Below are 27,649 nucleotides of genomic sequence, written 5' to 3' on the forward strand. Positions count from 1 at the left end.
GAGCTCCGCATCAGGCTCCCTGCTCAGCGGGGAGTCTGTTTCTCCCTCTCCCTCTGCTCCTCCCCTGCTTGTGCTCTCTGTGTCAAATAAAACCGAAAAGAATGTTTTGTTTTGTTTTTTAAAGTAAGCACTTCTGCAGGTGATCCAAAGGGATCCCTGTGGGATCCCTTCACCTGCCAGATGACTTGCTGAAGGTCACGATTAGCAAATTCTCAGGCTAGTGTTGAGAGTGCCAGGAAATTGGGAAGAGCCTAAATGTCCCAAAACTGAGAAATTATCACATTCACTAAGCACATCCATATCATGGAATACTATGCAAATATTAAAGTCATGTCTTCAAATAATTCTAATATGTGGGGAAAGGTTTATAGTACATTAAGTGGGAAAAGCAGGACATAGGGTTTGACCTCTGCTCTGCGGTACAGACGTATTTACTGGCACATATACAATATAGATTGCACGTAGATTTGCAATAATACCAAGAATCCTTCTACATTGTTCCTGGTTCTCCCTTCAGATCAACCCCCCGCCCCAGTCCCACCCTCTCTGGGGTCTTACACAGGAAGGAGAATAAGGGGAACATGCCCCCCACCATGCATCTGCCGCTGGGACTGCATCTGGGAATTTTTTGAAAAATGACTCCCAGAGGAAGAGTAATCAGAACATCGCCAGTGGGTGGTGTTTATAAAGTTTTTATTTTCTGTTTTCTTAAAAATAACATTTGATTTCCTTTATGCATGTGTGGCGTGTACTTGTTTCCTTAGGCTGAGTAATAGGCAGATAAAGACAACACGAGGCGGGGTCCCCAAGTGGAGGGGGGGCTGGGGGCAAGGGCCTGGGGGCACAGGGGAAAGGGAGAGGGTGGGGTGACTCACGGGACGCTTGAGTGCCCATCAATGCACATACACGGTCTAACACTTTGTTTTTCGATTTTTTTTAAGACATCTAAAATTACTGAAAGATACGATTTCAGCACTTAAATATACAGACGGAAATCCAAGCACTTGAACACAATTCTTAACTCTAAGCTCAGTTATTGCACATCACACAATTTTAAGTAGGCTTCAGGCTATAAAGCAGTTTGCTCTGCTTGCGACTTCCTCGGGACGTCTCGAGTCTCCTTCTGTACCCCCAGTGTCTCTTCCCTTTGACCCCCGCCAGCCCACAGCCTCACGATGGTGCCATTAGCCATTCGTCCTCCCCAAGGGCTGAGGTGTGAGGCTTTGGTGAAATGGAGGAGTCCCATGCGGGTCCCAAGGGACCCCACCCACTCAGAGGTGAGTTGGAAGCAGACAGAGCTCATGAAAGGCGCAGGGGTGGCCGCTAACACCAGGTGGGCTGGCGTGGGGCAGGAAGTGTGACCACCGACCGCGAGTGGTCACAGCACCAGTGGGACAACGGGGGGCCGTCGTGATGTCGCGTGCTACCCTGTCCACTTCGCCTTCCTCTTCCTCCTTCCTGAGCTCGGATGCCGCGCCTCCTTCCCCATCACCCTGAACCCTCTGAGTGGTCTCTCAAGGCACATTTGTTCTCCCCGACTCCAACCACCCCATCTTAGACACGTACCCATCTCTCCCGGCGCCCCTGGGTGAGGAGGCCGGGGCGGCCAAGGACAGCTCCAGGGCCAGGCGAGAAACTGCTCTTCCCTTTGTGGGGAGCTCTTTTCAGCAGAGCCCTCCTCCCACTGCCCGCCTAAACCAGGGGAGCGGGGATGTCGGAGCAGGGGGACATGGGAGCAGCTGGGTGGCAGGTGGGCAGGGCGGGAATCCCAGGAGCCAGGGAAGGCCCACCCTGCCACTTTGCTCTCGAAAGACCTGCAGCTTGTCGGACAAGAAGTCACTTGGAGGCTGTCAGCCCACTGGGAACAAGGTGCTATGTCTAGCTCTTGGGGAGGGGGGACCCTCAGTGTCAGAAAGTGGGGTGAAAAGCAGTGCGGGGGCTTCAGAGACAGGGCAAGGCTGGACCCCCGAGTCCCACCGGGGTCTAGTTCAGCGCCTTTTGCTTTCTTTCTACAACATATTTACAAGGTCATAAGAAACGTGCACAACCAGAAGACCCAGAGACACAGGGAGAGCATGTGCCCCCAGGAGGGGAGGGTGACAGTGAGAGAGGGGTGCCCCTTCCTCTGCGCCCCCTTCCACCCTGCAATGCCCCAGCCTCCTCAACAGATGCTCCCAGTGACAGTTCCAGAAGCCTCACTGGGGCAGAGGGACGAGACGGACAAACTCCAATCCTAGCGAGAGCAGGAAGGTTCAAGTAGCTCCCAGAGAGGGGGGGGCAGCGGCTTAGAGCAGAGGGTGGGCCTGAGCCCAGGCCAGGGGGTGGGGAGAGGGAGGAGGGCTAGGGGGGAGCGGACGTGGGGGTCTAGGACAGCGTGACACTTAGACCTGTGCTGCTGGGCTGCCGAATGCGAAGCGGCTCGTGGGGCTAACTGCGGTTTTGCTATTTTCCCCAGGACAGGACTGGAAAGATGTTGACTCCGGGGCGCAGTACAAGGGGAGACTGGCTGGGGTTCCTCCAGAAGGTCCAATAGAAGCCGGGGAGGGCCGGGCTGGAGCCCTGTCCGGGGAGCCTCGGCCCGGGGCCCCCACCGCAGCAGCCCGCCCAGCACACGGGCACCCCTCCCTACATTCCGGCCCCCCGGGGGGTGACCCCCCCAGGCTCTCACACCCGGTCACACGCATACAGCTGCTCACACCCACTCACGCTCACTCACACACGCACTGCGCTCACCATGCACAGAAGGGCAGCAGAGGCCCAGGTCCAGGTTAGAAATTCTTCACCAAGGGTGTTAAGAAATTTGCTTGGGAAGGAGGAGAGAAGGGAACAGAAAACAAAACAAAACAAAACATGGGGCACCGTCTCATCCATCCTGGCTCCCGCCTGGCAAGGAGATTTGCAGAGGAACAGGGAGGTATGGCCTCAGATTCTGGTTGCCCCGGTCCTGGCCCCTGTGACTTCACCACTCCTGAACACTTCACACTTCTGAACACTTTGGAGCCTGGAGAAGCCACCGGAGCAGCCTCAGGGGACCCTCCGAGGGGTCAGAGGGGCACCCCAGGTGCTGGGAGGGGAAGGGAAGGAAGCGGGCCTGGTGCCATCCTCTTGAGGAGAGATGGGGAAAGCTCATGGAAGTGGAGCTTTTCCCAGCTTCTCCTTCCCCGCGTCTCAGGGACAACCTTCCCATTGGTCTAGATGGTGGGTGCACACACACACACACACACACACACACACACACACGCACCCCTGGCTGAAACCCAGCCTCTTCACCTGCTGCCCCATCCTGAGGTGCCCAGAGCGGCCCAGGGGACCAAGGGCAGTGCAGCAGCCCTGCAAGGCCCAGCAGAACCCACCTGCATAACCACGGCCCACTGCCTCCAAGGGAACGGCCCAGACCAGCTGCCCCCCTCACCCCGCCACCCTGAGGCCCACAGGAAGGGGCCAGGCTGTTGAAGGGCCTGGCATTCAGAGCTCCCGCCAGGTCTGCAAAGGCAGACCCTTCCTTCCTCCTGACTCTGCTCCACCCCAGCAGCTTGGCAGCAAGGCCTTCCCCTGCCCCAGCTTCAGCCACCCTTGCTCACGCAGGTCTGGGTTAGGAGAGCAGTTTCTCTAGTGCTGGGGAATCCAGCAAAGGGAACGGGCTCACTGTAGCAGGTGTCATCACCCCCATGTCATCAGAGGCTGGTGGGCGTGTCCCAGCCAAACTGACCCAGCTCCAGGAGGAGCCCAGCTCCAGGAGGACCCCAGCCAGCAGACAGCTCCCTGCCTTCCCTCCCTTCTGCAGTGGGGACACCTACGGAGCGAGGTGGGAGAGGGCAGGCACGGGCAGGAGGAGGCAGGGCTGGGGGAGCCAAGGATGGCAATCGAGACAAGAGACCCCATTCAGGGCAACCCAAGGTGGTCGGTACAGGGGTGGATGAGGCTTGGGGACATGGCAGGGGGCAGCTCATTTCATCAGTTTTGACCTTGTGGTGTGTGTATGTGTGCTCTGAATGTGTGTGCTTTAAAACCAACAATACATGGAAAGAAAACAACAAGGAGGTTTTGGAGCAGTGTGGACCAAGGACACACTTGACAGCGCATGCCACACTCACACACATTCACACGTCCTGGCCATATACGTCGCACACGTGCCATGCACACTCACGCATCCAGTCCTCCCCGCTGGAGCCAGGGTCCTTCCAACTGTATATTCCGGATCCATGCGGAAGCTGCCTGCTTCTGTCCAGGTCTTTGCTGGCCTGTCTCCCCCGGCCACCGGCACCCTGGCCTGCCGTGGCCCCCCCGAGAGCCATCTACCAGATGTAGCCTCCATCGTCGGACTCGCCCGCCTCGCCTTCTTCCTCCTCAGCCTCCTCGCCTGCTTCCTCCGTCTCCTTCTCCTCCTCGTCCTCCCAGCCGACACCACTCCCAAAGTCACCTGAGAAGCCCACGATGTCATCTGTGAGGGGAACAAGCCGAGGGGCAGGTTAGGGCCCGGCTAGCCGCCTCCCTGGAGTCCTGTGGCACAGAGCAGCTCTGCCCCCTGTGAGCCCTCCCAGCTGCAGGTGTGGGGTGGGGGGGACCCATGCTGCCACCCTTACCGCAGTCGGGGCTGCCGTGCGTGCGGGTGCCTGTCAGCTCCAGGCCCAGCTGGTCCACACACCAGCAGTCACCACTGCTCTGGTCACACTGCAGCTTCCGGTAGTAGCCGTCCTCATCACAGCTCGGGATGAAGATTCCTGAACACAACAGGCGCCCCCAGCAGGGTCAGAGCAGATGCCTTGAGGTGTGAGCTCTTCCGAGAGGTGGCCCTGGAGCCTGGGGCACGCATGAGCAAGCGCCCAGCCCCCACCAGAGCCCAGCCAGCCCAGGTAGCAGCCTCCCAACGAGCCCAGGGCTGGTCGCTGGCCCTTCTCCTGGCTGGACTGATTGGAGCCAAAGATAAGCCTGCCTCCCTGATGTCAGAGCACTCCACACCCCAGCTCCTGCAGCTGCTCCTCTGGCCTGGCTGTCCTCTGTCAACAGTGCCCAGGCCTGTCCTCTCAGCCTCAGGCCCCACTCACTTTCCCTCAGGCCCTGGAACCGCGGCTCCTCTGTCCACCCAACAGGCTGCTTCTGAGAGCACCGACCCAGCAGGGACGCGGCCCCCCCGGGGAGGTGGGTGAGACACACACAGAAATGACAATTCCAGGCACTATGGGATGGGTGCCCCGAGGCCCAGTGAGTACACTCAGGGAACACAGGCCGGAGAGGACTGCTTCTGGGAGGGACGAGTGCGGCTTCCTGGCGGAAGTAGCACTAATGCCCATCCCCAAAGCCACTGGGCTCTCAGTCAACAGGCCCTGTAGGGTGGTTCCAGCATTTGATCCCATGTACCAGTTAAATACCAGCTGCACTCAAGGAGCTACAAGGCCCTATGTCATCCGCCTCTTGGACGTCTGTCCCCTCAGCCACCATGATCCAGCCACATGGGCCCTTTTTCTCTGTTTCTCAAGAACCTTGAGCTTTGTCCTGCCCTTGGCTGGCTCGTTCTCCTCTTTCAGGTCTTCCTTTGAACACCAGCTCCCCTAGGGGCCTTTGCAGACGCCCAGGCTAACCTCTACCCACTGTGCTCTCCCTCAGCACCGTACATACGCAAGCCACAGTTGGTAGCTCTGTCTTTTTGGCATGTCAACCCGTGTGTTGTGTTCTCCCAAGCAGCCTGCGTGCTTTCTGAGACCAGGGACCAACCGTCTTGCCCATCAGTTCTGACCTGGGCCGGGTCTACTATCCTCTCTGGGGCTGGCACTCGAGTCTGAGGCAGACACGAACATCTGCCGTGGAGGGGGCTCACCTGAGTTTCACATACCCCTGCTGAAATGAATTGAATGGAAGGTTCTAGGAACCTTCTGCTGTCCCATTCTCCAGGCCCAGAATGGATGAGCACAGAATTAGTGCTTAGCACACCCTTATTGAAGGGCTGGTTGGGATTGTCTGTCCCACCACGAGGGTAAGCACAGGAAGGAAGTTCGCTTCCTGTCTTCCTAGGCAGGGCCTGCTCTGGACTCAGCGTCTTCCATAATGCCCGGAGCCTGGAGTCTCTGGGCCTCAGGGGGACCCTGGAGCACCCCCGCCCCCACCTCCCACCTCCTCTGAGCCCCATCCAGCCCCCTCACCTGGCTTCTTCTTGGAAGCCTCCTGGATCTGGATGCGCTCCAGCTCAGCCAGGCAGGGAGGCTCTGTGGGGAGAGAAGCAGCCTCTGATGGGGGCCATCCCATGGTGCTGGCAGGACTCACAGAGTGGCCCCCAAGGCTTAGAAGCCCAGGCAGGAGGCTCTGCAAGATGAAAATACCCAGGCTTTGATTTGAGGAAGCCCCACGGTGGTAGTGAGATGCACAGAGCCCTCCAAGTTCCCAAAAACTGACATAGGAGCTCTGCAAGATTAAAACAAAACAAAACAAAACAAACTCTGACTGGGGGAGGCCATTTCATGGCTGTGCCATAGGCTGACGTGCCCCAAGAAGCCCAAGGCTCCCTGAGGATGTTGGGAAGTCTTGGGATGAAGACACAGGATCCAGAAGAGGAGGTGGAGTGCATGGATTCCCCAGGGGAGAGGCCCAAGGAGAAACGTAAGACCAGAAGTAAGAAAGTTAGACAGAAGCTCAAAAATAGGGGTGCCCAGGTGGCTCGGTGGGTTAGGAGTCCAACTCTTGATCTCAGCTCAGGTCTTGATCTCAAGATCATGAGTTCAAGCCCTGTGTCACGCTCCACACTGGGCATGGAGCCTACTTTTCCTTTTTTTTATTCATGATAAGACATAAAGAGAGAGAGAGAGGCAGAGACACAGGCAGAGGGAGAAGCAGGCTCCATGCAGGGAGCCCGACGTGGGACTCCATCCCGGGACTCCAGGATCACGCCCTGGGCCGAAGGCAGGCGCTAAACCGCTGAGCCACCCAGGGATCCCCTGGAGCCTACTTAAAAAAAAAAAAAAAAAAAAAAAAAAAAAAAGAAGAAACCCAAATGTAACTGCAGCCAAATCTAACTTGCCTGTCACCTTGAGAAGTCCCCAGCCCTTCCCAGCCAGTGGCCCTGGCTGACTGTAAAATGAGATCAGTCCCCAGCCTCCTGCCCGAGGAAGCTGCTGTACAGAATCAACAGAATGAACTTCAAAGGCCTGGAAGGTGAAAGCACCAGGAGGCGGGGCAGGTGGGGGCCCTAAAAGTGATGGAGACACCATACCCTAGAGGATGGATTTGTGATCTAGATGGGGCTCTGCATCCAGATTTTCTCTGGTCACCCTCACAACAGCCTCCCAGGCAGGTGTTATCTCCCAAATTGGATGAAGAAACTGAGCTCAGAAAGATTCGGTGCCTTGCCCAGGGTCCCAAACCAGCCTGCGGTGGAGCCCTAGTGGACGGCTCAGCCTCAGGCCATGGACGCCGTACTGCCTCCACCACAGGAGAGAGCGAGGCGGGAACTAGGAAGAACAGCGGAGGCAGAGCACCAGGGCCTCCCCTACCTCCCGGGCCAGACAGTCGGCTGACCCCCAGGGACCTCAGTTTCCCCACTGATGATGACTGCTGCCTGGCCTGGATGATCTCGAAGCACATGCCCAGCTCTGCTTCAGGATATAGAAAGCTAGCAAATGATGCCCTATCTCTAAGGCTGACAATCACAGATTTGGGGCAAATAATGTGAGACATGCCCAGAAGTGGCATCACTGAAAAGCGAATATAGCTTCAGCTTTAGGACCCAGCAGCCCTCTCCAAGACCCCAAGGGGCTCTAGGAATTTTCCATTTTTACTCTCCCCAAAGTGCATATGCTTCAGGACCCACAAAATCTGGATCACCGAGGAGCTTGGCAAGGAATGGAGCTAAAGTGCTGGTTTTCCTGGGCTCCAGGAGGTGTGGAGCTGGAGAGGGCAGGGAGCAGGTGAGCTGGGCAGTGGGGGTGTAGGGGGCGGGGCCAGCCAGGGGCCACACTCACTCTCCCTCCAGAAGCAGAAGCACCACTCAGCGGTGGAGACGCAGGCCGTCCTTGTAGGTGTCGCAGGAATTGAAGAAGGGGCGGATGCAGACCTCATACTTGTCCAGGTTGATGGCGGCCAGCTCTGTCTGGTCCAGGAAGAGGTCGGCGCTGGTGTCCAGCTTGGAGAACATCCAGCCAATGGAGTCCTTGCAGCTGGCCCCCAGGCTCTTGTCCAGCCCTGGGGAGAAGGCCAGGTTCAGGCACGCCCAAGGTAAACCACCCCATCCATCTGTCCACGCATCCTTCCACCTCTCCATCTGGCCAGGGTCAGGGTCAGGGCAGCTTAGAATGTAACCGGGGGAGTGAGAAACTCAAGTGTGGCCGAAGGTCAGTCCCTCTGCCTCTACATAGGGCTGCACCCAAGCTATTCAAAAGCCTGTCTGGAAGGCCCTTCAGGAAAGAGAATTTCTTGCCTTCTCTTGGTTCCCCATTTTAGGGTTTAAGCTCCTTCCACCCACTTTGAGAAGTTCTTCCTGTTAGCTAACCAACTGCCTCCTGTCTGGTTGAAGCCACCTTCCCCTTGTTCCGGGGCTAGGTCCTTCTGGAAGCTCAGGGTCTTCAGGAGGGCGCCCCAGGCAGGCTGGCCCCGTGCGCACCCATCTCCCCACCACCCTCCCTCCTCCCAGGCAGAGCAAGCAGCTTCTGTACCGCTGGCCAGGTTGGCCCCACTGCCGGCCGAGCCATTCTGCTTGGCGTTCTCGTGAAGGAGCTGGAACCAGTCTCGCAGCCGGTCCCCCAGGTCAGCCAGGTCTTGACCTGTGCAGGTCTCTAGAGTCAGCAGAATGGGGAGAAAGGCATACAGGGAAAGGCAGGGTGAGGCACAGCATGGTCTCAGCTTGGGGTGCTGCCCTCCAGGCCCAAACCCGGGCGGCGTTCAGGAGGGAAGGGGAGTGAGAAACCAAAGAGAAACCAAAGACTCCTTCCCCCTTCCTGTCCTCTCCCATCTTCCTCCCTGCTCAGTCCCCAGCGCTGAGACCACACAGCACATGCTCCCTAAACTTGAGGCCCAAGCCCCCCAGCTCCATGGGTCTTCAGGCCTGTCCCTGTTCTTCCCATTTCTCCCATCCTGCTCCTAGCATCCCAGAGCCCTGAAGGAGGCGGCCCAGGAGATGCTGGCGGTGAGGCCTCCCCAGCCCCCCTCAGTACCTGGCTTGCCATCGGTGGTGGAGAGGGAGGCCTGCTCTGTGGGGCAGGGGCAGGGGCCCTCACATCTCACGGTCAGCTGCTTGCTGCTCAGGCACGCCTGCTGCTCCAGCTTACACTGCACAGAAGAAAGGTCGGGTTACGTGATTGGGGCGGGTGCTCACCATGGCTACTTGTAGCTGGGGGCACTCGGAGCCTACCAAGCAGCCAATCTGATGGGAGGTACAGCACCCGCAAACAGCCTGGAGGGCCAGCCCTCCTGGTCCCTCAAGGGAGTGTGGGGGCAAAGGTACACGGTGTTGCAGGGGCAGCAGACCCAGAAAGGGGTTCCCAGGGATTCAAAGGCTCCCAGGAACCCCAGTCTACACTAGCTTAATGTCTCTGCACACTTATCTTTCCCAGGACACCAATGTCCCCACACCCTCCACCCCCCCAACCCCCCCCCCCCCATTGAGCTGCCCATGGCCCCTTCCTCCTTGCCCTCAGGCCTATCTTCCCTCTTACCACAGTCCCTCAGTCCCTGGGTAACTGGCTGCCGGCCCCTCCTCAGGGGTCTTCCCATGGAGGTTACCTCCGACGGGCTCTGGGCGACAGCTGCCGCCTCAATGCTAACATCTGCCAATTCTCCCGCCTTTACTAAGAGCCCCAGCTGTTTGCTGACGCCAGCACCAGCCCTGCAGAGGGTCTCACCCACTCCCTGCCCTTCAAGTGCTTGCCCCGGTCCTGTGTGGTTCACCCCCGTGGGATGATGGCTAACAAGAAGCTGTCGTAGGGTCTTATATGATCTCCGCTGGTCGCTGACAGCTCCGTGAGGGTCAGCAGAGAACTCAGAGGGCTGCCCACGGCCACGGGGCTGGGAAGATGCCCAGGGCCACGGGGCTGATGATGCCCCCCTTGGCGCAGACGGCTCCCTGACCTGGGAGGGCAGCTTCCTGCCTGCAGGGGGCCTGTGGGACAGGCCTTGCCTCCTCCTCTCCCTCCTGCCTCTGCAGGGCCAGCCTCTGGCTGATTCTCTCCCCTCCCCCACAGCATGGGGCTCATAAACCTGCATCTCACCCCAAAACCCTAAGGTTGGGTTCCTAAGCCCCAGAACCCAACAACCATAGCCCATAGCGCCCTCCCCAAACCAAGCCACTCCCCACTCCTGGTTGCCAGCAGAAGCATTTGCTAGCAATCATTTGCTAAATGAGCACCTGCCTTTCTATGGTACTTTAGAGTTTATAAAATGCTTTCGTGAATGTCTCATTTAACCTTCAGAAAAATCCTGTAAGGTAGGGATTCGCTCCCCCCAACCACCATTCCCTCCCACATGGTTGTCTCCCGGAGGATTATCTTCTTCTGCCCCAGAACGCCTGGTGCTTGCTGGCAAACACCTTCCTCTCTGGGTGGAAATCTGCCTGCTGAAAGCTCCATCAGTCACCCAGCTCCCTGACAACTGGGTGACAAGGCTCTTTCCTTCCAGAGCCCTGGGTACTTGAGGACCTGCCTCACTTACTCTGACTCGCAGTTACCTGCCCAGCTGCGTCTTCCAAGCCCCACTGCCTACCTGCACCTGCCTCAGGCTGGGGGCGGGGGGGCGGGGGCACGGGGCAGGGTCTGCTTCCGACTCTCAGGGAGCTCCCCATCACCACCCTGTCACCCCAGGGCTCAGGTGTCCCTTCTATGGTTGACCACACTGCAAGCAGTGACCAAGCATTTCTAGCCCTGTGTCAGCACTGGGAGCCCCACAGGAGGCTCTGGTTGTCCTCTCTGCTCTCTATGGCTTCAGATGTAAACCCAGCCCCCCATCCCACCCTCCCCACCTGGGCCCAGGGATCCTCACCACTGAGCTGTAAGTGTGGCCATCAGAGCCACAGACTGAGGCGAGTGGGGCCATGTGGCAGGGCTTGCAGATGGTGTCTTTGTTTCCAGGGAGCTTCAGGGTGGGCTGCTTGATCCTATGGGAGAACAGGGATAGGGAGGGCACAGGGGTAGAGGTGAAAATGAATGAGGGACACAGAAAATGAAGGTTCCAACAAGAAGCTGGCCCTGGTGATCTACAGCACATGCAGTCTCCTCCCTGCCCCTGCCCACCCTCCCCACCAGCCCCAGCCAGATCCTCCTCTGGCTCAGAAGGGTGGATGGAACCAACTGGGCAGGGTACAGACCCTCAGCTTCCCCTTCCCTGTGGTTACTGAGTCCAGGGGGGGCCTTCAGCAACTCCAGGTCTGAGTGCAAGATTTGAAAAGGAGTTGCACCTTGCATAAGGGGTCACACCAAATCAGAGGTTGCAAACTGATGGCCTGCAGGCCACATCTGGCCCAGAAATTCATTTTATTTGGCCACCAAAGGTTTTTTTGTTTTGTTTTAAAAGATTTTATTTATTTATTCATAAGAAACAAACAGAGAGAGGCAGAGACATAGGCAGAGGGAGATGCAGGCTCCCTGCAGGAGCCCGATGTGGGACTCGATCCCAGGACCTTAGGATCATGTCCTGAGCCAAAGGCAGATGCTCAACCACTGAGCCACCCAGACGCCCCAAGCAACCAAAGGTTTTTGTCTTTGAGTTATTCACCAACATTTACAAAATGTAAGAGTTCACGGAGAAACATGGATTCCTAGAGAGAAAGGAGGGAAACAGGACCTTCTCCAGGGGTCTTGGATCCTGGCAGGTTTTGTCCTTGGGCTGGAGCTAACACCTTTCCCTGCTCTACAAGCCTCAGAAGCTATGACCTTAAATATTTCATTAAGTCGTTGCATGTCAGAGCTGGAAAGAATCTCAAACTATCTGGGCCAACCTATTTGTCTTATGGATATGGACCCCGAGTCCCAGAGAGGAGAGATGCCTTTCCCTGAGTCCCACACTGCTTGGTGAATGATCTCATATAGCGTGGTAGTCTTAAAGATGTCTACAGATTCTTTGACACTCCTCCATTCAAAAGATGAAGCGTAATTCTCTTCCCCTAGAGACTTGCTTCTAACAAAGAGAAGTGACAGAAATGACAATGTAGACTTCCGAGACTAGATTGTAAGTGACCTTGAGGCTTCCTCCTTGTTCTCTCTCTCCTCTGGATGCCTCGCTTAGGGGAAGCCAGATGCCGTGTTGTGAGGACACTCAAGCATCCCTATGGACAGAGGTCTATGTGAGTAGAAGCAACGGCCCCATGAGTGAGCTCAGAGGTGGATCGTCCAGCCCCAGTCCAGCCTTCGGATGATGCAGCCCTGGCCAGCATCTTGACTGTAACCTCATGACAGACCCTGAGACAGAATCATCCAACAGAACCACTTCTAGATTCCTGGCCCTCAGAAACTGTGTGAGATAATACACTTGTCTTAAGCACAAAGTTTTGGGGTCAGTCGTTTTGCAGCAATAGATAACTGCCACATAGGAGACACTCAAGCAAGTCCTTGCTATTTAAGCATGCCCCCAAGCTCCCCAACACCCCAAGCCCCTCACCTGTGCTCTAGCTTCTTGCGGCTGATGCACATGGCCCTCTGGTAGCCCTGGGCGATGCACACCTTGTGACGGCTGCACTTAACCTTCTGGCAGGGGTCCTTGGTGGTGTCCAGGGCTGCAGGGACACAGGACCAGGACACAGGTCACCTGGAAACCAGTGCCAGAGAGCCCAGGAACCCCAGCCCCACTTCTAGGCTGAGAAGCTCCTCTCTCCAGTAGCCCAGAGCTCCAAACCCCCACTTCCATTGGAGCCTGGCTCCCACAGAGCCTCCAAGGCCATGGTTGGGTCTCAAGTCTCACGGGTGTCAGTCATATTACCTTATCTGGGAGGGGCATGACATTACCTTCATCTCCTTGCTGATTGTCCTCCCAGCTCTTGATGTAGTCATCCTAAGAAAGGACAGAGAGGTAGGGAAGAAACGAAGGGCCACCCTTGAGCCAAGGCTCAACTCCACAGCCAAGAGGGAAGAAGGCTGGACCACAGCCCCCACATGCTAGTTGCTATCACCTCCGTGACTGCCCAGACGACCCCTGGCCACCTGGGCCCTGCCAGCTGCTTCCCCCAGAACTGTATCTCCCTAAACCCTTATCCAGAATCCCTTCCAGCATCTCCCGTACGTTCCTGACCCCCCCCCCCACCGCCCATCATGCTGGGAGCTGCGGGAAAGAGATCGGGGAGAGGGTGCAGAGGGAGAATAGAGGAGGGTGGGGTGTGGGGCTGCATAGGGACCATGCACAGTGGGGCCCCCAGCGGTACTTACCTCCACCTCCTGGGGATCAGGAAACAGCAGCAGCAGGCCACAGGGAATGGAAGGAGAGGAGAGAAGGAGAGATGGGGACTTTAGTGTGTTGCCCACTCTCAGATCACGTGGTCCCAGTGCTCCACAGGCCTCATCATGTGACCATGGGCACTGGGCAGTGGTCTCTGATGGCTCTGGTCCTCTAAGCTCTATGGCCTTCCATTGGAGGCCAGTATTCCTATGTCTTCACTACAGGGAGCATTGTGGGCCCCCCAGGGCTGGCTTTCAGAGCACTAGAGTGAAGCCCATGGCTTTGAGAGGGTGAGGCCCATCTCTCCATTGCCCTGGCCCGACCATTAGGACAGCCGTGGAAGGGACGCATACCGCCCAGAAACAGTGATCCTTAGGCCTGTGCCTCAGGTGTCCCTGAAATACCACTCCCTCCCTCCCTCTGCCAGGGACCCTCCCGTGTCAGTCCCCTCCCCTACCACCTGCCACCTGCCACCATGTGAGTGGGACAAGAAGGAGGGCCTCTCTTCCACTGCACAGGAACTGTTTCTCACTCAGGGTCTGACTCTCTTGTAGGGTTCAGATCACCACTGAGAGAAAGGGGGGCCACAGTCCCTTCTGATGTCCCTGGTTTCCTCACCACAGTCCAGCTGCAAATCCTCGGATTTATAGGATCCTGAAAAAGCCCTCTGAGGCCATCTGGTCCGGCCTCCTGTGTGTGCAGGAGGGGCCAGAGCCCGGACAGGACGTGACCCACCCCAGATCCCGGTGTCTCAGAACTGGGGTCTCCTAACACCCCAGCACAGATCTCTCTTTTGGCGACAGCACATCATCTCCAAGACCTCAGGCACCTAGAGACAGCTCCCTGCCCTGCTCCAGCCACGAGGGCCTCCCCTGGGCCCACGAGCCCACTGAGGCCAGAGGCAGAGCAGCTCACACCCACCTAGCTCCCTGGCACTAAATCCCCTGCTCCCTCTGGTTTCCCCACGGTCCTCATGGGGCAGAGGCAGCTGCTGCAAGCAGCGGCCAGCTCCCAGGATGCTCCTGCTGGAAGCTCCATCAGGCAGGCAGGGAGACGGCTTCTCAGGGCTGGAATCCGGCAGTGCAAGCAGCCAGCTGCCAGCCTCCTCTGCACGGGGCTCGGGGGCTGGGGGTCACACTCAGCTGCACCCTTCATCCTGAGTCCCTCCCACCCAAGCATCAGAGCTGTGCAGGGATGGGAGGCAGAGGCCACGCTGTGGGTGGGGGTGGGAGGGGTCTGGAGAAGACAGCACCCACACGGGGGCTGCAACAAGCACAAAGGAGGGCACCCATCGGTGCTTTGAAAGCCCAGGGGCTCCGGGCCCGCTGACATCTCTCCTGGGAATTGACAGGCATCAGAGGAACAGGCAGGGATAAAGGCCTTTATCATCACGGCCTCCTGGGCAAGAGGGCAGTGGGCATCAGACCAGGTAGAGCACGCAGTGGCCGAGCGTGTCCTTGGGCATGTGCTTCTGCACACACGTGTGCACTCACGAGGGCCCCGGGCGCACACAAGCACACCCATGGGCACATATCCTAAAGCGTGTCTATGTGCAGGTGTGCCAATCCCATCTGGGAGCACGTGCACATATGCACACACACGTGCGAGGAACAGTACACACTGGGTGTGCACAGGAAACAAGGACACCTCGAGGCAGCTCACCGAAGGCCAGATGGTTTCTATCCAGAAATGAGGTTAACAAAGCCCACTTCTGTGAGCAGCCCCCACTTTTCACACTTGGGCGTCAAACCCTCCCCCCACCACCTCGGCTTGGCCTTCTTGGCTCCTCGCAGAGAGAGGGAGGGTGAGGCAGGGCTGGGGAGGGAGGGGGGTGCAGCCCTCTCCCCAGGAGGGCTCAGGGCACTGGCTCTGCTCTTCCTGGCTTGCTCTCAGGGTGTTTCTGTCCGCTTCCTCTCTTTCTCCCTCTCCTTCGCTTCACTCGGCCCAGGCCAGCCCCCAACCCTCCACAATACGTCCAAAGGCCCTGGCTCCCAGGAGAGAGGGAACAGCCAGCCAGGGAGGGGGCTGAGGGAAAGAGAGGGCCCCAGGGTCATGCAGTGCCCCCACCCCCTAACCAGCACACCTTGGGTGAGCACTTTGACCTTTAGGAGCTCAGGACCTAGCTCCTGGAACTTGCCAGAGATTAAAGATTGTGTCCACGGGGTGCCTGCTGTCTAGAAAGTGCTCAACTAATAAAAGCTGTTAGGGTAGAAGAGACCAAGGACTCCGGGTGGAGGAGCAGGATACGGGCAGGGAGAGGCCCCAGGAGGAGCCCCTGCAAGCGGAAAAGACAGAGTTCCCTGTTCCCCACCCTAGGGAGAGCAGAGACCAGTGGGGAGTGAGAGAACAGCCCTGAGGCATCCCTCGGGGAAGGGGGACAAGGTCTTGTGGGCAGCGTGGGGGCAGACAGAGCCCAAGGACACATTTAGGGGCCTCTGATGTCAAGTGTGGGCTAGCACCATCTATAAGCTGAAAAGGAGGTGTCTGTTGGCAAGTGTGAATGATGCCTTTCGATGCAATGGTGTCTATTTATGGCACCCAAGTGGGCTTATTAGCAGTTGTGACAAATGGTCCCATAAAGGCATGAAGGTCTTCTCAGGAAACAGGGGGCCTGGTTCTGTCCTGGCTCTGCTGCCGATCGATCACGTCCTCCCCCGAGAAACAAGGACTCGGAAGAGCCCATGTCCAGGGCTCTGGAGCAAGGGCCAGGCCAGGGGGAGGGTGGGTCCTAGGCTGAGATCCACATTTCTGGACAATGGAAGAGCTCGCCTGTTTTACCCAGTGGTTTCAGCAGCCGTGACCGTCCCTGCGCCCAGCGGTGCTCAGCACAGCGGTCCTGCTGTGAAGCAGGCAGGACCCGCAGGATCAACCACATAGAAATGGAAGAAACTGAGGCCCAGGGAGGCAGAGCAACCGGCCAAGGGTCAGAAGACAGATGAAGAGCCGAGCCAGGACTCTGTGGATGACCCGGCAAGGGCAGGCGAGGCCTCTCTCACTCGGGGAGGAACCATCTGGCACTGAGAAGGGGGTGCTGGAGAAGGGGGGAGGGCTTTGCACCCAGAGAGGGCTCTAAGCTTGGCTCACTGCATCCTCGGCCATGACAGGCCTCCTCTGTGCCACGTGGATGTCGGCAATGACCCCACATTAGAATCACCTGCAGAGCGTTTTAAACTGTCCGTTGCCCCAGGACCACCGGAGCCCCGTGGAGCCTTATGGGCCGTAGAGCTGGTCCAGCTCCCAAGGGTGCTGAGCCGCCGTCAGGGGTAGAGTCCTGCAAGCTCTGCATTAGGTCCAACACTCTCCTCATCTCCTCTGGCATCATCACCTCTAACGTAGGGCCTCGGGGAGGAAAAAGAGCAGCTCCTCCCTCCCTCTCACACAAAGCAGATGCTCAGTGTGCTGACTCACTGGAACTAGGGCTCCCGGCCTTCTGCCCCGGAACGCTCATCACAGCACCCTCTCCAAGATTACAGGAGCAAGGCGAAGGCTGTCCTTAGCATCTCCACATCCCGTCCACCCCACCCCACCCAGCTCTCTCCAACCACCCCCCGCACCGCGTCCCCCTCCCACCTTGCCAACCCCAGGCTCAGTCGGCTGGGTCTCCCTGTCGTTTGTCCTCCACTCCACCGCAGCTGCAGGGATGCTTCCAGACACAATCCCTCCTGAAAACCCTTCACTGAATATACCTCGTTCTCATTTTGAAAAAACATCTTAAAGGTTAGTAGGTAAAAAGGATTTGTAGCAAAATGTTAAGGGTGATTTGCTCTGGGGGATAGGAATACAGAGAACCTTGATGGCTTTCTGCCTTTTTCCAAGTTTCCAAATTTTCTACAATGTGAACATGTTCTACTTTTTTTTTTTTTTTTTAATTTTTAAAGTGAGCTCTAGGCCCAACAGCAAGCTTGAACTCACAACCTCAAGATCAAGAGTCACATGCTCTACTGACTGAGCCACCAGGCACCCCAGTGAACATGTCTTACTTTCTAATGAGGGGAAAAAAACTATACTAAATATCTATTTTAAAAACCCTCAGTGGTGGGACACCTGGGTGGCTCAGTGGTTGAGCACCTGCCTTCAGCCCAGGGCGTGATCCTGGGGTCCCGGGATCGAGTCCCACATCGGGCTCCCTGCATGGAGCCTGCTTCTCCCTCTGCCTCTCTCTTTCTGTATCTCTCATGAATAAATAAATAAAATCTTAAACAACAACAACCCTAACGGTTCCCTGTTACCTCCAGAAGAAAGTCTATCTTTTCCCGATCTGTTCCTGGTCATGCCAGCCCCTGCCAGCAGAGGCTTCAGCATGCTCAGACCTTGGCACGGCCTCCTTCCTCAGTGGGATGCCTGCAGTGTGCCTGCATCCAGCTTCTATTCAAGTCCTGCATCCAGGACTTCTACTCATTTTCAAAACCTGGCTTGGGTATCATCTTCCCTAACGCAGGCCCATACCTGGTTTCCCCTCAGGCCAACTGTAGTGGGTGGTTTATTACTGTCCCAGTTACAACCAAGCAATGCCGTTGCTTCTGCCCTATTTAGATGGCCTGTTCCTTGACGGCAGACACCATATAAAATTCATCCATCTAGGGATCCCTGGGTGGCGCAGCGGTTTAGAGCCTGCCTTTGGCCCAGGGCATGATCCTGGAGACCCGGGATCAAATCCCACGTCGGGCTCCCGGTGCATGGAGCCTGCTTCTCCCTCTGCCTGTGTCTCTGCCTCTCTCTCTCTCTGTGACTATCATAAATAAATAAAAAATAAAAATAAAAAATTCATCCATCTATGCCCAGCACCTAGTACATAGTAAAAATACTGCTAATAACAGCTAACATCTTTTCAGCAATTACCACGTGGCAGGCATTGTGCTAAGCACTTTATATTTATTGGCTCAGGTACTCTTTTTTTTTTCAAGATTTTATTTATTCATTTGAGAGAGAGAGGGCATGAGCAGCAGGGGAGAGGTAGAGGGAGAGGGAGAAGTGGGGTCCCCACTAAGCAGGGAGCCTGATGCAGGGCTGGATCCCACGACCCCAAGATCATGACCTGAGCCAAAGGCAGATGCTTAACCAACTGAACCCCCCAGGTGCCCCTCAGGTACTCTTTACAACAACCTTAAGAGAAAATTGCTATTATTATCTCCATTTCTCAGATGATAAAATTGAGGCTTGGAGAAGTGACTTATACAAGATCACATATCAATTGCACAGCAGGATACTGACATCCCCAGAACCCCGATTCCAGAATCTGTGTCCCTAACCAGGACTCCGTACTGCTCCATAAATCCAATAACTTTAGAAGATGAGGAAAGTCCTAGGCCAGGAGCTGGACCCAGAGGTCCAATCCCAGCTCATGGGTGGTTCCTCCCACCACACCAGCTCTGCTCCAACCCCTAGGCAGGGAGCCCTATAGGCAGCAGAGGGGCTGGCAATGGTGGGGGAAGACACCTGGACATGGCCTTCTCCAGGCATTTCCCAGAAACCCCTTCATAAGCCCCTGGTTCGGCTGGTTTGGAGCTAACCCATCTCCTGCTTTGATCTCCACGGCTCAGCTCGGTTGCCATGGAGACGGGGCCCACTGTGCCAAGCTGGGGGAGAGATGGCGGTAAGTGCGCAGGCCTAGCTGGGCTTAGGGGGCACATGCTGGGTGTTTCCAAGCGCTGTTTACTTCCTGTCATTTTAATTAGCACCCAAATCACCCGCTCACTTCACAGCTTGAATTAACCCAATCTCTCCCGGCCTCTCCATCTGCTGAGGAGGACGGGATCTGCAGTGAACACAGGAAAAGAAGAGCAGCTCCACCCCCCCACCTCCCCACCCCCCCACCTCCCCACCCCCCCCCCCCCGCCGCAGGCCCAGATTTATTGGACTAAAAAGCACCTGGGCAGATCTCCGCCTGCCTCTTTGCATCATCACAGTGTGATGGGGAGACGGACCCCCAACATGGAAGCAGGGCACTGGGCCCCCGTTTGGCCTTGCCGCTGACTGCCAGCAAGCCTGTAGTCTCCAATATGGCCCTCGCCGAACCCCACCTCCCTTGTCCATGAAACGGGATGACTCCCTGCCTTCCTCCCTGAGCTGCCGAGGGACCGTGCAATGTCTCAGAGGGCTTGAGAAACTGTGAGGCTCTAGACTTTCAAAAGCCACAAAACAGGACCCCTGAAGCCTGGGTTCTCTGGCACACACGGTGGGAGCCTAGGGGAGCAGGTGGGCCAGAGGCACTTTGGGGTCTCACGGCCATCAGGGGCCTCAAATATAGGCTTTTGACATTGTCACCAAATGAGGCAGAGGCACACTGCCAGGACTAGAAGATGTCCATCATGAGACTTTAAATAAGGCACAACTTTTGTAACCTTGTTATGGCATTTCTTCATTTTTTTTTTTTTTAATAGATTGAGAACCTTGGGCAACCCTGGGTGGCTCAGCGGTTTAGCGCCGCCTTCAGCCCAGGGTGTGATCCTGGAGACCCGGGATCGAGTCCCACGTTGGGCTCCCTGCATGGAGCCTGCTTCTCCCTCCGCCTGCGTCTCTGCCTCTCTCTATCTCTCATGAATAAATAAATAAAATCTTAAAAAAAAAAAAAAAAGATTGAGAACCTCTAAAAATGGAAGTGGGCGAGGCCTCTCTCAACCTCTGAAAGGCCCTGTGCCTGGCAGTATTTTTGCCTCATTCCTCAGGTGAGGGAGCCTCCAGTGGAGCCCGGTCCCCTGGAGAAGGCCCAGGAGTGGGGACATTTGGGGCCGGGGCCTGTCCCGTCCATCCCTGCCAACAGCCAGCGGAGCCCGGAGTGAGGAACCCAGAAAGGAATGAGTGGGGGACAGACCCGGCCGTCACAGGCCCATGCAGAAGGCACCTCGAGGAGGCAGTGGCTGGCATGTGGAGGACATGGAAGCAGGGGCAGCCGTTTGTTACATATTTGTTCCTCTCTCAGAGGGAGTAGCAGAGGCTGTGCGTCACGCCTGCACAACAGAGGGAGACAGGCATGGGGGAGACTTCGCGGTCTCCACCTCCTTTCCCCTTGGAGGAATTTCCTTCGAGGGCAAAAATGTGCTTATCACTCCCAGCAAGCCAGGGGCCCCACCTGGCCTCAGGTATGAAAGCAGCAATGCCCTCACTCCACGGGCTCAACCTCTCCACTACTCGGGGCATCTCGGTCATTCTTCTGTCCCTGGGTTTCTGGTTCTAGGCAGCAGCCCCAAGAGTCCATAAAGGGCAAAGAACAGGGGAGGGATCCAAGGGAGACGGGACCTGGAATTCTGAGTTGCCTTGAGACCGTGTTTTCCTTTCTAGGACAGGAGTGGAGGAAGGATTTAAATCCCAGGGATCTCTGTGGAACCACAGGCACAGTATGGGGAAAGAACACCGACCGGGCTGAGAAGGGAGAGGGGTCCTCGGGTGGGACTGCATCTCCATCTAGAAAACAAAGGAGCTTGGGTTTTAGTGCCGCTGGGGCTGCACAGTTCTGCTCTCTCTGCTCTTCCAAACCGAGAACTCAGAGGATAGGGCCACAGAGCCTTAATAAATTCAGACTCCAACCTGTGCCAGGGAAGGAGAGACAGGGGAAAGGCCAGAGGTTTGCATCCAGGCAGAGGTAAGACACTGGCCAGGCCTGGCTTGTCCTTCCAACTGAGTGAAGTCTTGACCTCCTCTCTGATGTCAGGAAAGAGAGCACAGGGGCAGGATGCCCTGCCTCGGGGAACCTGTCCTCACTTGTGGAGTCCTGTGCTTACCCATTCCCAGGTCTGATAGGTGGATGGATTGCTCTGTAGGCATGCTGAGGATGGGTGAGAGGCTGGGAGGGGAAGCTGGCTGCAGTCAGGCCCAGGCCCACAGGTCCAGGGGCTGAAGGACAGGGAGGAGACAGTCTTCCTTCAAGATGTCATTCACTTCCTTATCCTACAAATGAATCATTGGAGAGTCAGGGTGCCAGGGTTCTAGTTTGACTGTCTCAACCTTTCAGGGTCCAGAGAGAGAAAGAGCTCTCCCCAGATCACAGGATGAGTTAGTTGAGATCCTTTCTGGAACATTCCATAATGTGTGCATTTATACTGAGTGCCTACTGTGTACACACACATACCCTGAGTAATGCTCTGCAGACAGGGTGGTAAGGTACACAGCAGTCTATCCCCAAGGTCCTGCCCTCAGGGGCATAACCATGGGAGGAATGCGATAAACACACATTAAAAATACCAGTCGGAGCACTCTTTAGATACAAGCCCGTAGCGTAAGTGAGGCCAAGAGGCAGCACCAACGTGTGCCAAATGACTTTATGGCGAATAAATACAACAGGAACCCTGAGGAAGGAGCTAAGAGGCTATCCCATTTCAAGAACCACATCACCCTACCTCCCGCAGCTGGGCCTAGGTGTGCCCACCCAGGTGAGCTCCGGGGGTGTATCCACGCCCAGGCCTAGGCACTTAGTTTCCCTGTTCACAGCCCAAAGAAGACCTATGTTACACCTGCAGGGAAACCTATACAGGGTAGGATGACTATTTCCTGGTGTTTGCCCCAAGATGCCATTAGGCCCCATTTCTCAGCTTTCTCGGACTCTGGCTAATGCATACCCGACCCTGATTTGGTCACAGATACTTCCTTGGGAGCAAAAAGATAATCCTTCCTGAAACCCCAAGACGGTGCTGCCCAGCTTGTGGAAGGGGTGGGGTGGGGTGGGTGGTCTGTCTGAGGGTGAAGGGGCTGTTGACTGGCTCTAGTGCCATCTTCCTGGAGCCATGGAAGGATAAGCGCTCTGTAGATGCTTCTGTTTAGTCAGCCGATTAAACCAATAGGAAAATCAAGGGCTGGAAATGTGAAGTGGCTCTCACAAGGTCACACAGGTAGTTCTGTCCTCTCATGAGGAAGACGGGCTGAGTGTTCACCCACGGCCCTTGGGGCATGGGGTAGGTTAGGGCTCTTTCAGTCTTCCAGACAGCCTCTGACCTCCTGGAGAATGAGCGGGGGTGGTGGTGATCTTCTCCCCTCTTCAGCCTGCCTCGAAGGTGAGAGGACCATACGACAGCCTCTCCAGGCAGAGTGCTCTTCTCCCCTCTCTTCCCAAGGCTTGGAGCCCTGCCGGGTGTTCAAGTGTCCCTCACCATGCTGACACGATTCTAGGAGACGCCAGGCCCTCCAGTTGGGAGAGGATTCAAAATCAGAATGGAGAAGAGGAGGCCAGCGAAGGACTCACCCTCCCATCCCCAAACCCCAATTATGGAATCCATTCTGACCCAGTTTGGGGTTCTTCTCACACACCCACACTTATTCACAAACATCTGTGCATCTCATTCCCACACTTGCATTGGTTTAGGTGTGTGGAATGGGGAGACGGGAGGGGTGGTGATGAGGGAGCCCCTTGGTGGCTAAAACTTGTTACTGGCTTACTTGGCAATCATAAAAATGTGAGAATCATGAGTAGCCCGCAGGCTCTACTTCACTGGGCCAGCGCCCGTGACCAAGGTGAGGCCCCTCGTGCACCGGAGGTGCTCAGATCTGCACTGAATGAGCGAACAGACATCAATGTCCTTCTCCTGGAAACTGAGGCACGGTGCGGGCTAACCCCAGAGATGATGGTCCATCTGGTAGTTGTCTGCGGAGCTTGGGGCTGGGGAGTCCCGCCTGAAATGGATGCCCTCCAGCCCTGTGACAAAATGCCTCCACATTGACCCATTTGTTTTAGTGTCCTAGCCTGAACCGACACTCGGAGAGGTAATGTGACGTACCTGGCATCACGTGGCCAGCCAGTGGCAGAGCCCAAACCTGCACCCAGGCCTTCCAACTTCTGGGCTGGAGCTCTCCCAGCACACTGAACTCTCCTGGGTACAGAGCTGCCTTTGGGGTGTGGCTAGGTAAAGCAGTGGGGAGCAGGCTGCCGAAGACACGGAGGGCTCTGGCCCACCAGCCAGGGCAACCTTGAGGCTCACAGGGCGCAAGCTAGGGTAGAGTGTTCTTCGGGGCCGACTCTTCCTTCCCATTTGTCACAAAGGTTAGGCCTAGAGGGCCCTGAGAAGCAGAGCTGAATCTGATGACCTGGATTCAAATCCCAGGCCTGGCACTTACTAAGTAAGCTATTCAACCCTGGGGTACATTACTTAACTTCTCTGCACCTTCATTTTTTCAACCATAGAATGCCTGGATCACGAAGAAATGGTAAATAGCTCCCAGGTTGTCGAGGAGCACAAGAGGCAATGCTTATCAAGTGTTTACTGCAGGGACCGGCAGATGCAAGCACTCACTACAATCGGTGATTCAACGTACGTTAACTGTGTGCCTCCTGGGGGCCAAGCACTGTGCTAGACGCCCGTAAATATCATTAAAGTTTAATGGAAGTGGAGTACAAAGTAGGGAAGAGCCAAGAAGAAAAAACATTCCGTGCTGCTAGTCGGACTCTTGGAACCTGCCCGGAAGAATGCTGTGTAATGGGCCTGTCTCCTCTCTCGGGTCCATCTCTCTCTATGAAGCGCTGGATGCTCTGTTCTGAAGACCTGCAGTAAGATCGCACCCCCCCCACCCCGCACCCCCGCCCAGTTCTGCAGGGAGTGAATCCGGAGATAAGAACACTTGGGGAGCAGGCCTCTGAAAAGCCCAGGCCTGCCCAGGATAGGGCACAGCTAGATCACAACCCCCACCTCCTCTGGCATAAGATTCTCTCCTCCCTGGCAGCAAGACATTGGGCAGTAGAGGAAATCTACCCAAGCACAGGATGTGAGAGCCCTGCACCCACTGGAGGGGAGGATTACTCTGCTGGTAAATCCTGCCTCCCTGTAATCCTAGCGCTCAGAGAAAGAATGCTAAACTGAACTCCCCTCCCCAACCAGCTCAGACCAATTCCATGTTGGAGCACTTGCCCATGCTTTCTTCCTCTTCTTCGTCTTCCTGACCTCTTCCACCTGACTCCCTCAATCCTCCCCCCGGCCCCTCGGGGCAGTCAGCACCATCTCATGAGACATGTCCCTCACCTGCAGTACTCACTCCTCCATCCTATGCCCCAAGAACACTACACTCCTCTCGCTTGCCTCCCTTCTGCTCAGGCAAACTGGGGGCCTGCACCATTTTGTGGTTATGAACAAGGCTCTGGTTCAACCTGGCAATGCCTTAGAGGTTCAAAAGAACTTCCATCTCTCCTTTGGATCCTTTGAGGATCCAAGGAGCATCTTTTCAAGAAAGCTAGCCTGATGAAATGTATATAAAGCCCTATGCTACTGTGCCCAACTAGAGGGCCTTCAGGCTTTAGAGTAGGAAGTGGGGCCTCTGCTAACAGAGGAGGGATGAGAAGTGTCTGTGGTCCTGGCAGAGTCCCTGTGGGCAGGGCCAGCACTGCACAACTCCAGGGGGCGCCATCACATTGTGGCACCTCTAAGAGTTGTGCAATGCAGTGGCTCTGAGCTAGCAGCCTCCTGCCCTTCTGCAGAAGCTGCCAATGGATTCCCCAGAGCCAGACCCTCTTGGCCTCCTTCTCACCTTGATCTTGTCTTTCTATAGCCAAGGCCACCCTAAATGGGGTTTTGGAGGGCATCTGTCCTATAAAAGCCCGAGGCCACCCAAATTAATACATGTCCTAAAGCTTTCCCTGAATCCTATGGAGTCAGGTCCTGCAGAACTTCAACTCTGGTGCCTTTCTTCTGATGGAAGGAAGGGGAGGATTGCATGGGAGGAAGGAGGAAATGATTGGCACCAATGCAGGGAGACAGGTGGGCAGCCTTGTGCCAGGGGGTCAAGCAGTCAGTCATGTATCCTCACCTACAGAGTTGGCTATTGGAAGCAGGTGGCTGAAGGGAGATGGGGAGGCATCTTGGTTTACCAACGTTTACCGTTCTGCTAAGCATTTCTTTTCCCTCTGACCTTCACCAGTCTTACTTTGGAAGATCAAACAGCCAGCTAGTCAGAGGGAGGCCTGGACCGGTGACACATGGATTCAGGATGGACCAGCCTGCTGCCGCCCCCTCGCTGCTGTGGCCGGGCTGCTTCCCAGGCAGCGGCGGGAGACTGCAGCTAATCTGTGCTGGGCCTGCAGGAGCCTCGGAAAAGGCCTTGCTGGGGCTCCTGCCTCCCTCCGCTGTACCAGACGAGGGTGGGGCAAACTGCCTAGTATAGGGCCCAGGCACCTGGCCGCATGCAATTCTTTCTGACCAATTCCAACCTACTGGTTAGACTTTGAAGAGAAACTGTCACTTGTCTCACACTAACAAAAAGATTCCTATCTCTGCCTTTTCCCATCATTTGGCTGGAGATCATATGAAGCATGTGTGTTTTAAACACATTTCTAAGGAACTTCTGGATGCATACAATTTAAGAGAAGATGAGGAAGGTCATGGTGTGGCCAGTGCTGTACCAGGTGGGTCTGATGAGGGAATGTGTCGAGTCAAAGGCAAGCACTGGGGTCGTGTTAGAAGCTTCTAGGTGCCAGAGCACTAGGCGGCCAGGACCAGCGCTCTTCTCCGGTGCATCCGTATCCGGCCCATCCTCCACCTCACACCCGGCCCCCCTTCGCCGGGTTCCAGCCACGCCCTCTGCTAACCGCCCCCCCACCCCCACCCAACTCCTACTTCCCCCTCCTGGGAACACAGCCTCCCGTTTCCCCTCTGATCTACAGGTGCTCGTAAACAAAGTGCTGCAGCAACCCGCTGGTCCGCAGCCGCCTCCCCAACCCCCACCGGGCTAAGTTCGGCCCAAGGTTAAGGCAGCGCCGGGGCAGGCGGCCCGTAGGGACCCCAGACCCAGCTCCTGGGCTCTCCCCTCTGCTTTCCAAGCCCACCGGGCTGCAGAGTCTTTCCTCCGGATCGGAGCTCCCCTCTCTGGGCCGGGCTCCCCCAAGGAAGGTTGGTCCTGGAAAGCCAGCCCCCGTGGGCTCGCAGCCACTCAGCATGCGGACCCCAGACCTGGCCCCGCTGGCCTCCCGGAGGTGGCCTCGGCCCCAATCATGGACACGCCTTTCACCGTGTCGCCTAATGAGGATAGCTAGGACGCCCCCCACCCCCAGCCCCAACTCAAAGCCCCAGCCGAGGGCTCTGTCCCCTTCCGTCCTCCCTCCCCCAAAGCCAAGGTGGGGACAGAGGGCACTGGCGCAAGGCGATGCTACCTAGCGGCCGGCCGCACCCAGACCTGCCCCTTCTGCAGTGCCCCGTATGTGGAGGCTGCAGCATCCACCCGGCTGGGGGCAGGCCTGGGGCGGGGGGGGGGGGGTCCTTTTCTGCCACCGAAAAAAGGAGGGGAGCCGGTCGGGGTGCAGCCGCAGCCGGGCCCCCACCCCGCGCGCCCTGCACCCCCTTGCCTCCCGCGCCCCTCTCCGCGCCCGACCTGCAGCGGGGAGCAAGTCCCCGCCGGGGCTGGCCCGGGGCGGCTGCGGGGCTTGGGGTCCCGGGCCGGGGGGTCGGGGAGGGGGCGCCGAGCTGCGCGGGGCCGGCCGCTGTGGACCTCGGTGCGGGCAGCCGCCTGGGCTGCGGGGCGGGCACCCCGGCTCCGCTCCGAGCCCCCCTCCCCGCACCCGCCGCCCGGCGCTCGCGGCCCTGCAGACTCACGTCTCGAAAGCGGTTCCAGTGCTTGATCTTGCCGCTGTACTGCGAGATGGACGACAGCCATTGCTCGTCCTCCATGAAATTGCCGGGGGTCTCGCCCTCCTTGAGCCCTTTGGCGTCGCCTTCGGCCAGGGCGGCCGCAGCGAGCAGCAGCAGCGGCAGCACCAGCCGCCCGCAGCCCGGGGCGCGCATCGTGGTCAGGGGCCGACCTGCGGAGGGGGCCGGTCTCGACTTCTGCAGTATTTTCGGGTCCTTCTTCCCACCCCGGGGCTGGCAAGCGGCCGCCGCCGTCTTCCTCCGCCCTCCTCCTGCGGCCCGACTCCGGTGACAGACGGAGAGTGTGGGTCGCGGCTGAAATGTGACCTGGTTAGGAGATGCACTTGTCTGCAAAAGCCCAGCGCTGGCCGCGGAGACGGAGAGAGAATCAGAGAGGCTGCGCCAGCAGGGGCCGTGTCTGTAACTGTAGCATCAGCATCACGTTTGACATCATCATACCTGGTTTAAAAAAAAAAAAAAAAAAAAAGGAGGGGGGTAGATTTCAAAGGGAAGCGCTAGATGAGAGCGCCAAACGCCCGCCAACCGCAGCAGAACCCAGCCCAGCCTAGCACTCGGGGAGTTGCAAACCAAGAAATCCAAATCCCGAGAAATGTCCCCGCTGTCTCTCCAAGGGTGGAGAGCCAGAAAAGAGGGCCCCGGGGTCTCCCCAGGGAAGATGGGAGGGGGGAGGATGCAAATCTCTCCATTTACAAAGGCAGTCAGGCTCAGGTGTCTAAAAGGGAATTTGGCCACAGACACTCTTTCTGTCTCCCCTT

At 57.0% G+C, this 27,649-nt stretch overlaps 2 protein-coding genes across 2 annotated transcripts in view; both read right to left on the reverse strand.

Moving 5' to 3' along the window:
• Nucleotides 1-676: 676 nt before the first annotated feature.
• SPOCK2 (SPARC (osteonectin), cwcv and kazal like domains proteoglycan 2) lies at nucleotides 677-27,270 on the reverse strand. The gene is given in 12 exon segments (XM_049109041.1): nucleotides 677-4,441; nucleotides 4,584-4,721; nucleotides 6,138-6,200; nucleotides 7,950-7,989; nucleotides 7,991-8,169; nucleotides 8,640-8,759; nucleotides 9,138-9,252; nucleotides 10,957-11,071; nucleotides 12,571-12,685; nucleotides 12,915-12,960; nucleotides 15,106-15,116; nucleotides 26,837-27,270. Coding segments are annotated over 12 exon segments (1,281 nt in total). The 5' UTR covers nucleotides 27,030-27,270; the 3' UTR covers nucleotides 677-4,295.
• ASCC1 (activating signal cointegrator 1 complex subunit 1) overlaps nucleotides 27,199-27,649 on the reverse strand; it is a 104,961-nt gene continuing 104,510 nt past the window's right edge. Inside the window, exon 10 of the mRNA XM_025434785.3 lies at nucleotides 27,199-27,332. Within this exon, the coding sequence (XP_025290570.1) occupies nucleotides 27,327-27,332 (6 nt within the window). The 3' untranslated portion in view covers nucleotides 27,199-27,326. The remainder of the gene's footprint in view (nucleotides 27,333-27,649) is intronic.

This window comes from Canis lupus, chromosome 4, assembly GCF_003254725.2.
Source record: "Canis lupus dingo isolate Sandy chromosome 4, ASM325472v2, whole genome shotgun sequence".
Taxonomy (NCBI): domain Eukaryota; kingdom Metazoa; phylum Chordata; class Mammalia; order Carnivora; family Canidae; genus Canis; species Canis lupus.